Source organism: Rattus norvegicus, chromosome 8, assembly GCF_036323735.1.
Source record: "Rattus norvegicus strain BN/NHsdMcwi chromosome 8, GRCr8, whole genome shotgun sequence".
NCBI classification, from domain to species: Eukaryota; Metazoa; Chordata; class Mammalia; order Rodentia; family Muridae; genus Rattus; species Rattus norvegicus.
The window spans coordinates 132087447-132102871 of NC_086026.1; the positions used below are offsets into that span (position 1 = coordinate 132087447).

At 38.2% G+C, this 15425-nt stretch overlaps 1 protein-coding gene across 3 annotated transcripts in view; it reads left to right on the forward strand.

Moving 5' to 3' along the window:
- The window catches only part of Sacm1l (SAC1 like phosphatidylinositide phosphatase), a 56393-nt gene that overhangs the window by 33982 nt on the left and 6986 nt on the right, over positions 1–15425 (forward strand). For all 3 annotated transcript variants that reach the window (NM_001357497.1, NM_053798.3, XM_063264777.1), the window contains 8 exons: positions 2010–2095; positions 3021–3107; positions 3561–3629; positions 6504–6583; positions 8531–8629; positions 11530–11668; positions 14528–14597; positions 14718–14790. In NM_001357497.1, the coding sequence (NP_001344426.1) occupies positions 2010–2095; positions 3021–3107; positions 3561–3629; positions 6504–6583; positions 8531–8629; positions 11530–11668; positions 14528–14597; positions 14718–14790 (703 nt within the window). The remainder of the gene's footprint in view (positions 1–2009; positions 2096–3020; positions 3108–3560; positions 3630–6503; positions 6584–8530; positions 8630–11529; positions 11669–14527; positions 14598–14717; positions 14791–15425) is intronic.

Here is a 15425-nt window from a genome sequence, read left to right on the forward strand (position 1 = left end):
ATTTGCTCAAACCAAACTACTATAATATGTATTAGAGTTACTGTGATTATGAAGATTCCCCAGCATTCATTTTGCTTTCATCCACACTGTGTCAGAAATTTGTCGTATCACTATTCAACAAATAACTCTAATTTTGAGCCCAGAATGTTATATAGTAAATATCTTATTAATCTTATTACAGATGCTATAGTACCACTAAAAAGCCACTAAGAATGGTCTCAACCAAATTAGAGTTAGTATCTCCTTAACTACATATTCTCGAATTGTTAAGCATTGAATACATATTTTAAATATGAATTTTATTTTTAAACTGGTGGAAAATTTCCACTTAATCTGCTTGGTTCTTTGGTGGGGGGTTCTTGTTGTCGTTTTGATTTTATTGTTTTTTTTTTCCTTTCAAGTCAGGGTTTCTGTGTGTAGCTTTTGACTGTCCTGGAACTTGATTTGTAGACAAGGTTGTTCTCAAACTCACAGAGCTCTCTACCTGTCTCTGTCTTTTGAGTGCTAGGATTAAAGACATGTACCATTACTGCCTGCCTTCCTCTTGGTTCTTATTCCTCTGTCAGATGATCAGATATTAATTTCTTGTTTATATAACTCTAGAATTTTTTATATTAATACAGGTATGTTTTCTTCCTTTTATATAGACAGTGGTTATATTTTATACATGTTTTCCTACATCTTGTTTTTTTTTAATTAATAACTTTGGAAGCTTTTAATAATGATATCTTCCTCTTTCCTCTCTTTCACTTCTTTCTCTTTTTAAAATAACTGACAACAAGATGCTTGTTCCTTAATGGGAATTGTGGAAGGTGTCTTAGTCAGTGTTCTATTGCTGTGAAGAGACACCATGACCACAGCAACTCTTATGAAAAGAAAACATTTAATTTGGACTTCCTTACAGTTTCAGAGGTTCAGTCCATTACGTTATGGTGACATGCAGTCAGACATGGTACTGGAGAAGTAGTTGAGAGTTCTGCATCCAGATTGACAGGTGGTAGAAGACGAGAGACACTGGGACCGGCTTAGGCTTTTGAAACCCTAAAGCTCCTCTTCTTGTATCCTCAAGTGACACACTTTCCCTAAGTCTATACCTACTCCAGCAAGGTCATACCTAAACCCCTCATGCATCTCCATTCCCTGATTGCCTATGGAGAGCATTTCTCATTCAAACACCACAGAAGAACAAATGTAGCTGTGCTTCTGAAAGTACTGCACACTGAGAAGTGACACCATTGCCAGTGTAGCTCAGACAGCTGCGTCCTTCTCATTATTTACTAATGCGTAGCTCAGATCAACCGATAATGACAACTCAGACGCTTTCTTTGAGAAATGTCAGAGAAAAAGGGATGTTTTAAATATTGGGAATTTAAAAATCTATTGATTTCTTCCTGGTGATTTGGAAATCTGAGTCAGGGCTACCTTGAAAATTGCTTTTGCTTAGCAACAATAAATTATGTAAACAAGCTAGAAGGAAATACTTCAGCTATCAGGAGTGCCTAAGCAGTGAAGAGTCTCTGGTAATGACATTAAATGGCTTTTCAAACTAGGTTTGGTGGACATGTTCATGGTCATGGTGGTAAGGATCACACACAATTTTTCATTTGATATTTAAATGTCTTCTGAGGCACTCTGTGTTACAACTAAGAACTGCTGATGCAGTGAGCCATGTTGTCATTTAGTGATATGTTATTATAAAGTAAAATTACAAAAAAGGATAGCTTTAACTATTCAACTAGGATTTGTAGGCATACTTAACTTTCTTTTCTTCAAAAGGAAGTGGTTTTGAGGATATATAGTGAGAAAAATACCAACAAGCTTTATGTTTATATAAATAAATCTTGACTACTTTTTAAGCCTGTTTGAGCTTTTATAGTTTCCTGATGGTGTACTAACCATTTATTTGAACTTAGTCTTATAAATACCCATTGATGTGAACTTAGTGACAATTATAAAGTTATCTTGAGTTAATGATTTTTTATATATATTTCTTTTGTACCAAATATTAGGAATTGATTCTGAAGGCCACGCAGCTAACTTTGTAGAAACAGAACAGATTGTGCACTACAGTGGGAACAGGGCTTCATTTGTACAGGCAAGTATGTCTGTCTGATGGTCATCCAGTTGGCCTATTCTACTTGATCTTTATTCTCTGTCACGTTGAATTTTTCTTATTCCCCTTTCTTTTTCTTTTTTTTTTCCTTCTTCTCTTCTTCACTTCCTCCTCCTCTTCAGGCTTTTTGAAAGAGGGTCTCATGTAGTACTGGCTGACCTTAAACATACTGTATAATGGGCTATATGACTTTGAACTCTTGATCCTTCTGTGTCCATAACCCCAAAGCTAGGATTACATGTGTTTACTGCCAGGCCAGTCTTCCTTCTTTCTTAAGTACTAACTTTATGTAAATGTGGAAAAAGTTCAGCTACTCAGCGGGTTGGTTGTTAATCTGGCACTGTCTTATGGAGAAGAAAGTGTCAGGTTTATGGAAGTTTAGCAATCCCTAACCAGTGTTATAATGATGGAACAAGCTGACAGTAAGGCTTTGCCTGCCTTACTCAGTCCTGCCACCTGTTGCCTCTGGTAAAGTTGCGCAGTATTTCCTACTCCAGAGTGTCAGTGGTTAAGCAAATCCAGATCTTCATAAATACATTCCTTTGAGAATGAGTAAAGCAATTTTCTACTTTTTCATATTGCCAAACTATATAATGTATATATAACTTATTAATTTTTATGGATAGATAAATGTTTTAGAACTAAGGAGTGCACAGAACTTTCTGTTGTACAAGCACCACTTATGTAACACTGGGAAGGGAAAGTGCTTTTTAAGCATATGTCCATAAGACAAGAACTGTATGTATGTTTGTGTATATTTATTGAGGGAGGGTCTCTCTGTTGTCCTGTAGCTCCTAGATTGTCATTTTTCTTTGCAAAGCTGTTAATATATATTCTGCTTTCAATAATTAGGTTGAGAAAACTAGTTTGTGTATCTTTCTTTTCACATCTCTTCCTCTACTTTCAGACTCGAGGATCAATACCTGTTTTCTGGTCACAAAGACCAAATCTAAAGTACAAACCAGATCCACAGATCAACAAAGTAGCAAATCACGTATGTATCTTCCTGAATTTTTCCACTGGTTAAAATAGAACCCAAGTTGTTTTTAGAACATATATTTGTTCCCCACAAGTCAGAATTCAACATCTTCAAGGCCCTTCTCCTGGGCTGTAGGACAAACTGCCTCAGGAACATGTTACAAGTACTAGAATGAAGACTCACTGAGGGACATGACAGATTGGCATTGGGCAGATCTCGGTGAAGTCTATGAATGGAGTGCGTCTGTCAGAAGTTGTCTCCAGAACTCAATCGTGATACTGTAGTGCAGCATACAATGGCTGTGACAGCCAGTTACCTATCTATGGTGTTTCCACCATCCAGAAAGAATAGTCCTCACCCTGACATTCTCTTAAGTATAGAATTGGGATGGTTAAGGTGGTATTTTGTTTTTAAAAAGGTAATCATATAATATAGTTTAATAAATTATATACCTTTTGTTTCTTCTAGATGGATGGTTTCCAAAGGCATTTTGATTCACAAGTAATTATTTATGGAAAACAAGTAATAATTAATCTGGTAAGTTTGAATGTTTTGGGGGATGGGCAACAAAATAAAAACTTTAATTAACAGGAAAATTAATTTTTAATTCTTCTATAACTTTTTATCATACCAAACAGAAACTTTGATCTTAATAGCTCCTAGTAATTCCTTTTTACTTTACTCTCCAGTCCTTCTGAATTTGTCTGTTTATGTTTCTCATATATATATAGAATCATACAATATTTGTCTAATGTGTACTTGCTTCATTTAGTATAACATTTTAAAGGTTCATCCATATTCATCAGAATTGCATTACTAAAGACAGAATAATATCTTATTGTAGGCATATAAGACTGTTTTAAATCTATTCATGAATTAACATACATTTGCTTTATTTCTACCTTTTGGTTATTATTAATGAGTTAAAGAACATAATGAAGTTTAAAGAAAAGTGGTACTAATTCTTATTAAATCCCTAAACTTGGTTAGTTAAATCGATTAGTGGAGCCATTTGGTCTGAGGCTTTTCTTTAACCCTGATTCAGACTCCTTCCTACTTACTGGTCTGTTTAGATTTTTCTTTTGTGGATTGGAGAGGTTGGTGAGGTTGGGGCAAGTTTTCACTGTTAGCCCAAGCTGCCCTTGACCTCTTCGTGTTCCTTCTGACCCAACTTCCCAAGTGCTAGGATTACATGTGTGAGTCACCAAATCCAACCTTATTTTTCCATTAATTTATTTATTTACTCACTTTATATCCTGATTGCAGCCCCTCCTCTCCTCCCAGTCTCACCCTCTCATGCCCTTCCGCCACACCTTGCTCTCCTTTGAGAAGGGGAGCATCCCCCAACCCTCACACAAACACCTTGTACCAACCTACCCTGGCATATTAAGTCACATCAGGACTAAGGGCGTCCTCTTCCACTGAGACCAGAAAAGGCTGCAAGGGAAAATGGATCCAGAGGCAGGCAACAGAGTCTGAGTTACAACAGCCCCCGAGTCTAACTTTCTATTCCAGTTCTCTATTTCTTCAAGGTTCAGTTTTAGTAAAATTGATTTTTTTTGTTTTGTCTTTTCAAATTTGTTTAAGTTGAACAATTTTTTGGCATGAATGTCTATAATATCATTTTATAATTCTTTTTATTTTTCTAAAAAGTTATTAGCAGTGTCCTCATTATCGTTACTGGTTTTAGTAATTTGAATCTTGCCTCTTTTTTTTTGTTTGTTTGTTTATTGTAGCTGAATTTGTTGTCGTTATTGATCTTTCCAGGAACCAGTTCTTGTTCAGTTGTCTCCTCTGTTGGTTTTCTGCTTGCTTTATTTATTTCTGTTCTAGTCTGTATCATTCCCTTTCTTCTGCTACCTTTGGATTTACTTTGTTTTTCTAGCTCCTTCATGTGTAAAGTTAGGTTATTGATTTGAAGCTTTCTTTTTCTTCTTTCCTTTATTTTTAAATATTTTTTATTTTCATTTGTATATCACCTCTGTGTGCCTGGTGCCCACAGAAGCTAGAAGCTATTATCAGATCCCTCAGGACTGTATAGGTGGTTGGGAGCCACTATGTGAATGCTGAGAATTGAACTCACATCCTCCTTGAGCTCAGAGAGATCTGCCTGCCTCTGTCTCCTGAGTGCTAGAATTAAAAGCACATCTTACCACACCCAGCTAGTGTTTTGTCTCTTTGTTTTTAATATAGGCATTTGCAGTAATGGAATTCCCTTTTATTGCTGTTTGTTTTATCTCTTAGATTCTGATACATTGGATAAGCCATTTTTTTTCTGTTTCTTTATATGACTATTTTCCTTAAAAATTATACCTTGGATTATTATAATATGGAAACACTGGGGTCAGGTTTCTTTCCAGAGTTGGTTGCAGTTGGTTTGTTGGTTTGTTTTTTGGATTTTTAAAGATCATAGTGGTCTATTTGATCGTGAGACCTTTTCCAGACTCTTTTGCAAAGATTGTCCTCATCATATATGCTCGCTGAAGACTCTTAGTATGTTCAGCTAATGTTTTTCCAGATTTCATTGAATTTTAGAAATTGAGCAAAGAACAAAATAGCATGTCTTCTTTGCAAACTGACTCTATACTGAGATAGCCATCTATTTGCCCGTTAGCCAGACATGTTTCAAGGCTAAAGAGCAACGGCTAAAGAGTGATCTCTGCAGTATTAGGATTTTTCTGGACATGTTTCTTGCCTGAGTATGGACGTAGCTTTCTGAAGTCGTTCATATATACTGCTGCTTTTGAATGTTTCTAAAGAGCATCACTGTTTGCTGGACTTTAGGATGGTCTATTGTATGCCTGTGTCCAGAATGCATCTCTTGCCCCAGGTAGCCATTGGCTAATAGTGCAGTTGTAGCTTTTACAACCAGTCCAATATTTTTGACCTCCATTTAGTTACACAACACAGATAATTTAGTCCTTCTGGTAGGTACAAGTTTTGTGTACATTGGCTCTGGTCTGCTTCTCCTGGTTTCACAAAGGGAGCTAAAAACAAGATTGCTATTGTTTCCCACAAAACACCTTGTGTGGTGGAGGAGAAAGGACAGAGTTCTGTGATTGGAAGAGGGCCTTTTCTTGATAGACTTTTTACTGGTCGCTGTAAACTTTAATTGCGTTTCCATAGGTCCTACAAAGTTGGTTCAGATGACTTCCTCTTCTTTCTGATGTTTCTGTGCCAAAATGAAGGCTTAGAGTGTCCTTGTTATTTTCCTGGCATCACTATTCACTACTTTTTTTTTTTTTTTTTTTTTTTTTTTTTTTTTTTTGGTTCTTTTTTTTTTCCGGAGCTGGGGACCGAACCCAGGGCCTTGCGCTTCCTAGGTAAGCGCTCTACCACTGAGCTAAATCCCCAGCCCCGTCTGGCATCACTATTCAAATAGAAAGTCATGTTGTTTTAAATTTCTTACAGGTGAACCATAAGGGATCAGAGAAACCACTTGAGCAAACATTTGCAAAAATGGTGTCATCCTTGGGAAGTGGGATGATCAGGTATCTCATGGGCGTCTGTTGTAGATCCTTTCAAGGCACATATATACTTATGTATATGAATATAAAGAGTATGCTATTATCTTTCAACTCACATCTAAAAAAAATGTGTGTGGGTGCATGTGGAGAGCCCATGGACTCTGGACGTAAGCAAGCCAGTCCGGATGCTGGTTACTGAACATGAGTCATCTGGAAGCCCAGCAAGTGCTTGTGACAGCTGAGCCATCGCTCTAGCCCTCAGCTTTTGCATATTTCTAGTACCAGATAAAAGTATAATTTTCATTTTGGTTGGTTTGAAATTTTTTCTGATACAGTTTATTTTATAGAGTAATTTTATGTTTGGTCCCTAGTTAAAACCAAGATTTTGCAAAACAATGGCATATTAGGTCACAAATGTGGGGTTTTGTTTTTAAAAGAGTTTTAGACTTTTATGTGTATGCGGGCTTTGCCTATATTTATAGATAGATAGATAGATAGATATATAGATAGATAGATAGATTGATAGATAGATAGATCGATAGATAGATAGATCGATCTGCATTACATGCATGCAGTGCCCACTGTAGCCAGAACATGAGTACTGAAGCCCCTGGAAGGGCAGTTACAGATGGTTGTGAGCTGCCATGTGGGTATTGCTAATCAAACCTGGATCTTCTAGAAAAGCAGCCAGTTCTCCAGACTGCCGCACCATCTCTTCAGCCTCACGAATTTTAGTTTTTAACTTGATGTTGTCGTTACCACTGCATGAGTTGGGTCAGTTTAGCTTGCATAGTATCCTTCCCTGAAGCAGTATCTTTGCCTGTCCAATAAGTCACAAGGCAGTGGTTTTTAGATACTTTGTGTGATGGTCTGTTGAAACCAAGGCTCAGCTGGTAATTTTGATCAAGCACTAAAATAACTTACAGTGCTACTTGTGCTGAGGCTGCCTTTTAAGGCCCTTCCTTGCTTCCTGTTGTTGGCCCACATGTATTTCTGTGCTAATTTCCGGGGGTTGTGATTCTCTTAAGAACTGTTGAGGTGGTAGAGCCTCTTACATGCTAGAACCCTATACTCTGTGGGTAGAGCAGGGGAGTTCCACAGCGATGAATGCTTTCTCTGCACTTTCACTCCTCATGTGGGAGCACAGTCCTTGCAGGCCTCCTGCTTGCTGTGATGCCTGAGCAGGAAGGTCTGGTATGCTCATACTTGATGCAGCCAGTCTTCTCCATTGACTGTCAGGGCTTGGCTAATGATTCTCCCCTTCTCAAGGGAGGTGACAAATGGTAGGACATGGTCACATTTAGATATAACCCGGCTTTAGAGTTGTACTTATTAAATATTAGGTAATTGTAAAGATTGACAGAATTTTCTCTGCACATACATATGCATGTGTGGATGTCAGTAAAGGAAAGTGATTTGGAGAGAGGAGGGTGTAGGGGGGTTGAGTTGAGCAGTAGCTAACACTACAGGGACTGTCTTGCTTCCCTGCACTTCTTACAACCCCTAGTACACAACAGATACCCAGCCTAATCCACCATGGACTGAGCTGAGTTTCAATACTTTGAACATACTGATCTGGAAAATGGTAAGAAGAAACCATATTGTTTGCATACAGGGATAGAAAGTATATGCTATTCAGTTGGATTGTACCCCCTCTTGAAGTGACTACCTCAGAACTTTACAACTTACCTGCTCCGCTCACATTTGCGTTTCTTTACTGTTATCGGCAGGTCTCTAGAATAACAAAAATAAAATTTATAATTTAATAATATGTCCTCCACCATAGATATGAGCATGGGAGGGGTGTGTGTCTGTGTGTGGTGGTAAGCCCAAAATGAAAGAGGCTCTATATTCCTAAGCATTATGAATGTTCTGATATAGAAAAATCACCTTATAGGGGTGTTATTAATAGAAGAAAATTGGATGGTCTCATCGGTTTCTGAGTTTTTTTTTTTTTTTTTTTTTTGGTAGATATATTGCCTTTGACTTCCATAAGGAGTGTAAAAATATGAGATGGGATCGACTGAGTATTTTATTGGATCAAGTAGCAGAAATGCAGGATGAATTAAGGTAAGCCTTATTACTTCTCTAGAGCAGTAAGGGGGGGATGTATTAGGTCAGTCTTATTAATTATATGTAACAGCAAATTTGTGAAGCTGTTTCACTGGGTTGTTAGTGCTTATGTGCTGTTTTATTATTTTCTGTATTGGCAGAGTGTTGTTGATTGAAGAATAACTAAATTCTTACAAATGGGTCACCGTCAGGACTATTCATAGTATTTTCCCAATTTTTACAAAATCACAGTTGGTTTATTACTATTTTGTTTAGTTGTCTGTCATTTTATCACACCATCCTGTTAGGAGCCTTTGAAATGATAATTTTCATTGTCCTCTCTTCAGCCTGTTAGATCACAGCATAGCTTTAAGTAGATGCTTCCTGTCACATAGAGTGTCTGGGTCCTTTCCTTATCTCTGAAAGAGTGCTGCAAGTGGTTCTGTTTGATGAATATGTATTTATCTTTTCACTTATGTTAAAATTTTACCTAGAAAAAAACTTTTCAATGTAGGATTATCGGAGCAAAAGATTTGAACATCATTGTGGTGTTTTTTGAATGTTTGCTACATATTTTAGTGTATTGGTTTACAACTAAATTGTTTTAAAGCTAAAACAGTTTATACACCAATTTATCGTTTTGTTTTACCTCTGTGATAATTCTAACCTGGCACTCCATATATGTACTCTTTGTACACAGTATACCAAATGTACTTTTAAATTTCAATTATCTCTCTGAACATTTGTTTGGTTTTTAAAAATATGTTAATATACATAGCTATCAACTATAGTTTAATTTTTTTCCTGTGACATTCTGTCCTGAGCAGAGTTAGTGAAGGGTGGTAGACCTGTACTGTGGTTGGCTATTAGAGAAGAGACTGGCTGGGCTTGGCTTTGTTGATAGAGGGGGTGGCTCCCTGGGTTCTCCAGTAATTGCTGTCATGCAAGAATGGGGCCAAGGACAGCACAATGGTGCACACTTGGAGGCAGACATAGGCAGATTTCTTTGAGTTTGAGACCAACCTTTTCTATATTGGGAGGGCTAGGCTATGCAGATACCTTGTTTGTTGTTTTAAAAAAAAACACAACCCATACAGTTTATCAAATAAAGACTTAGCCAGACACTGTGGTGAAAGCCCGCTAGCTCAGAGAGGCAGAGAAAGCACTCAGCTGACCTTCCTACTCAGCTGACATCCCAGAAGGAAGAAGCTCATTCTTCTCTACACTGCCTTAAACACCTTCACACTGAATGTCCCTCCTTTCTACTTCCTGTGCATCTCTTTCCAACCTCATGACTTCCCTCCCACTCTCTAGCAGTTTTCCTATGCTGACTTCCTATCAACTGGTTGCTTGCTCTGTCTCTTGACCTATGATTGACTTTATTTAATCTTGTTTACAAAACAAAGCTCTTGGACTAAAAGTCTGTGGTAGGGCTGAGCCATGCCACGACTAGAGACAAAACCTTCTAGTACACAATCTTGGTTTTCACAGTGTGATCAAATATTCTGCAACGCTTGTTTGAAAAAGCAAAACAACAACAACAAAAGAGTTGTTTTAAAACAACGGGGGACTCCAGAGCCCCTGACATTGTTGTTCACTATGCTCCTCAGATAGGCTGGGACGTTTACTAGAGGGAGGTGGGTGATCTCTCAAGACAGTATTTTTTTTCCCCAATGGCTTTTGAGGAAGTATATGGAATCTGTCTTCTCAGTTCTAACATGTGTCTCAGATCATCCCTAATTAGCCATATGATCGAGGGGCCTGGTGGACATCCTTAAATGGTTGTCTCTCAGTTTGTGAAGGTACTGATAACAATACCTGGTAGACCGAGTTCTGTGTAGTAATGTTTCTAAACTGCCTGTATATGCACTAGTGGCATTGTGTGTGCTCACACTCATACATGTACATGTGTGTTCCCTAGCTGGAGCCAGCTCCACTTGCACTGCAAAGACAAAAGTGGCTGTCTATCTAAGCACCTTCTTCATGGCCCTTCTTCCCAAGATGATGGTTTCAGTGTAGCTTTCATGAAACTGGGTTGGGGGAATAATTTTACTTTCTAGTTTTCAAACTAAGCCATACAGACTTTGCTTGATATTTGGTTTGTATGTTATGTTTTTCTCTCATTCAGACCTTAGAGCAGCTTAACAGTTGTACTAGTACCTCTATTTTGAGTATGAAAAAAACCCTGGTATCCTTTAAATGTAATGTATAACTTTATTATACATCTGGGAAGTTGGGTAGGGTGCTAAGGCTGACAACAGATGGTTTGTTGCCAAGGTCCATGCTCTTAACCAATTGAACATTGTCAATTTTTTTTTTTAGTTCATAGTGTTATCCAAGGATCTTGTTAAAAAATAAAAACAACACAGGAGCTTGTCACAATGTTTGGCAAGTGATCAGGGGAGAGGAAAAATGGATTTTAAAAAATGTACTTTTCCTATTTTCTCTGTTTGCATAGTCATCCATTTTAAAAGAGAAAAAGAATTTAAGTGCTTTTTCCAACCTTTGCTTCGGAAGGTTCTGATCCTATTGATCATCAGGACTAAGAATTTTTAATTGTAACTCAGATTATGATAGAGATTTTTATGTTGGGACCTGGTGAAATAATCGTGTTAAAGGTACCTTAGGAAATATGGTTGGTTTCTGTAGCAATAGTTCCCTTCACTGTTCTCTCAGCATTTCTGTGTGTGATGACTTCTAAAAAAGCTGTTTTGGAAAAGGGGCTATTGCCTCAACTATTCATATTCCCATTTTGTGTAGGAAAAGAATATGCTTGATTGTGCACTCCATCTGACCTTGTAATTTATGGATTTTACTAAGATTTTTCACTCCATGAGACCTGTGTACTAGGAGCAGTGCCATTGATGTGTGTGTTCAGTGTGTGTTGGTATAGGAGTGCTCACACAAATGTGTTTCAGTTATTTTTTAGTAGACTCTGCTGGCAAGGTGGTGACAAACCAGGAAGGAGTTTTCCGCAGCAACTGTATGGATTGTCTAGACAGAACGAATGTGATACAGAGTTTATTAGCTCGGCGTTCCCTTCAGGCACAGCTGCAGGTGAGTATGACTTTATTGAAAAAAAAATGTAGTTTAAAAAAAGTAAAAACTTTACTTTTGAAAACCAGCAACAACAAGTACTCATGTTGCCTACACCCTAACCTTTTTTTTTATTTTTGAACCTTGCCACTCTTGGTATACAAATTATCTGTAACTACCATCAGAGCACATTTGTAGTTTTTACTGCACCATTTTCCTTTGGTATTTATGTAATCAGTTTTAATAGTATACATTGAACTGTAATTTTTTAAAAAGATTTATTCATTATATGTAAGTACATTGTAGCTGTCTTCAGACACAGCAGAAGAGGACATCAGATCTCATTACAGATGGTTGTGAGCCATCATGTGTTTGCTGGGATTTGAACTCAGGACCTCTGGAAGAGCAGTCATTGCTCTTAACCACTGAGCCATTTCTCCAGCCCCTGAACTGTAATTTATTAAACCATTTATATTTCTATGTCTGGGGCTTTAAGTGATACTATAGAGAATGTATCTATTTTTAATATCATTAACTTGAATACTTTCCTTTGGGCTTTAGTAGCCTTTCTAATCACTTTGATTAAGTAATCTGACAAAATCAATTTAGGGAGCAAAGGTTTATTGTAGTTCACAGTTCCAGGTTGCAGTCCATCCCTGTGAAGTATCTTAAAAATGTATCCCTGGGGAGACATGAACAAAATGTGCATTCATTCCAGATAGGGACTCCACAACAGAACAAAGTAAGGATAACCACTGAATTCCAATTTAGCAATCTGAGTTTATTGGGATTATAGGAGTGTGAGTGAGGTGTTGCTTATGGGAGCAGAAATAACTCAAACACAGCTGTATCACGGAAAGCCCACCCTAACACCAGGTGATGCCCATGATACTGCAAACCTGGGGGATGATGGATACTACCTGACTTGTAGGCAGCTTGAAAGACTGAAGAGTCTCTTTCAGCCATCTTGTGGTTGAGGAGGGACAGTCCATTTACACCTAGTGTTTCTGGTCAGTTTCAGTGACATGCTGATGCTACTGGGCTGTTTACTTCCTTAGTCATAAGAAACTTCCCTGCAAGTTTTATCTTGGAGGAAATTGTTATACAACATGGGGTATCCATGCATCAGGAACCTGAAGCAGCCAGTTACAGTCATTGTCAAGTGTGGAGGAAGGGAGGGAGGGGGAGAGTGGATGGATGGATGGATGGATGGATGGATGGATGGATGGATGGATGGATGGATGGATGGAGTTTGCGCTCTTGCTAATGCTCCGGTCACTTTCCCTTATCCCCACAGTTCAGGACCCAGAGGAGTAGTGTTCCTCACCTTCAAGCTGAGGTGCCCACATCAGTAGTGTAATCAAGACAATCTCCATAAGATTAGCCCACAGGTTATATTGATCTAAACAACCCCTCTTTGAGACTCTTCCCAAGTGACTATAAATTGTGTCAGGTTGATAATTAAACTAACCTTACTTGGGTTAATTCCTAGAAGTGGAATTACAGGATTAAAGAGAATAAATACATTACTTTCTAAGAGGCCCCATATCAGTTTATGTTGATGTCAGCAACGAATAGTGAATCCATTCCACTGAACTCGAGCTGCATCAGGTATTTTTGTGTAAGACGTGCCTGTTCCTTTGTTTTACTTTTTGTTTCTGAGGCAGGGCACTCTGCAGCACACATAGGCTTCTAACTCCTTATTCTCCTGCCTAATTAGTATATCAAAATTGTTTTGGAGGTATAGTTCAGTTGGTAGAGTGCTTGCTTAGTATGAGTGAAGCCCTAGATTTGATCCCACATAACTGAATTCTGTGGTACATAGCTATAGTCATAGCATTTGGAGGTGAAGCAGGGAGATCTAGGTTACCCTGGGCTACTTGAGATCCCGTCTCAAGAAAAAAATGGGTTTTTTGAGTCTCTTGTTCTGACAAGGAGCATTAGCTTCTTAGTTTAAAGTTTCTGACATAATTGCTTTATCGTTAAGATTGTGCTAAGGAGAAAAAGTAGATGCAAACAGTATATATATATACATACATACATACATACATATATATATGTGTGTATATATATATACACACACACACACACACATATATATATATATATATATATATATATATATATGAATGACAGACCTAGATTTCTAAATCACATTGGCCTTTAAAGTATGTTTCAGAAGTCTAGATAAAATTTTTTAAGTATTTAAAGGACAAAAATCAGAAAATCATAATTTTTCTAACATTCAAAAAATTTTGGTTTCTGTTTTAGAACGAATTTTTCTTGAGTCATAAAGTAACTGTGCCAAAGGAATGATGAGCGATCTCTAGTTGTGCTTGTGCTGTGTCAGTCTAGTGACGATACTTCAGTTGTGGTTTTCAGCTGGAAAGGCTTAAGAATGGTTTGATCCTGTGGCAGATTAAGCAGCCTGCTGAATTAGGTTCTGTAATCTAGTTCACATTGTAGACACAGTTTGATGGAACATAATGAACTTCAGAGCATCTTTGGGCAGAAGGTCTTTGAGGCAGTCTTGTCAGCTAGTGTGGGAACTTTCCCATTGTTCTTTTTCCTCAGCTACTGAGGGCACTCTAACCCACACTGATCAAGACATAGTGAGGTGTTAGCTGAGGTGGTCCAGAGGACTGATGAAACAAAATCGAGGATGGGGTTTCCCAATATGTGATTGGTAGACCCCAAAGAATCCATAGAGAAGGGGATTTAGGAACTCAGCAACCTTTGAAATTTTATAAAAGGGTGTGTGGGTGTGTGCACGCGCCAGCAGGAAAAGAACCCCCATGATAGGATTTGTGGACTATTGCCTTTTCTTCCTAAGTCAGGTCTGCTAAAGTCTCATACATATGGGTGTGATTCTGTTTCTAGAGACTAGGAGTTTTGCATGTGGGACAAAAGCTTGAAGAACAAGATGAGTTTGAGAAGATTTACAAAAATGGTAGGTAATTTCTTAGTAGGAGCAAAGTTCAAATTTTGAAATTAATATTTTGCACTAAAACTTTAGTTGACACCTTAATCATTGATTATCAGCTGTTTTTGTTTGTTTGTTTTCCCAAAGCCTGGGCCGATAATGCTAATGCTTGTGCCAAACAGTATGCAGGAACCGGTGCCTTGAAGACTGACTTTACAAGGTAAGCCACACTTTTAACTTGTGGTCTGCATCAGTGGCTTGTAGTCCCAGTGCTCTCTGGCATTCTGTGGTTCTGTGGTGAGCTTTCAGGTACAGTTGTATAAGCCAAGCACCTGTGCCTCACTAGAGCTGTCATGTCAGGATTGCTGAAGACAAGGCTTGGGCATTAGTGGGTTCTTAGCCTCCTTGGGGCAGTCTCATGCATAGAGACATCACTTTGCACCTCAGTCACTAGTCTGATTCCACAGGTTTGGGACACAGCCTATGAGCTGCACCTCTGCAAAGCTCCCAACCATACTCCTGCTCCTGTCAGTTGTTCTCAGTACCTTTGGGTCTTTTCTGTAACACTGTAGAGATTCCCTGGGACCAAATGTGGTTCCTAGTTCTGTGCTGTTTTCTATCTCCTGACATAGGCTGTATTTCTTCTCATAGTTCTCGTTTTGTAGTTAAGCTATTTCGCTTTCTTGTGTCTACTTTGGTAATGTTTTAGAGAACAAACACAATTGCTCTTCTTTTCCGTGGGTTGTATGTATGGATTCAACCAACCACTAACCAAAGCACTCATGAAAAAGTGTCTGTGTCTGTACTGAGCATGTGCAGATGTTTTCTATATCATTTCCTCAATAATACAGGATA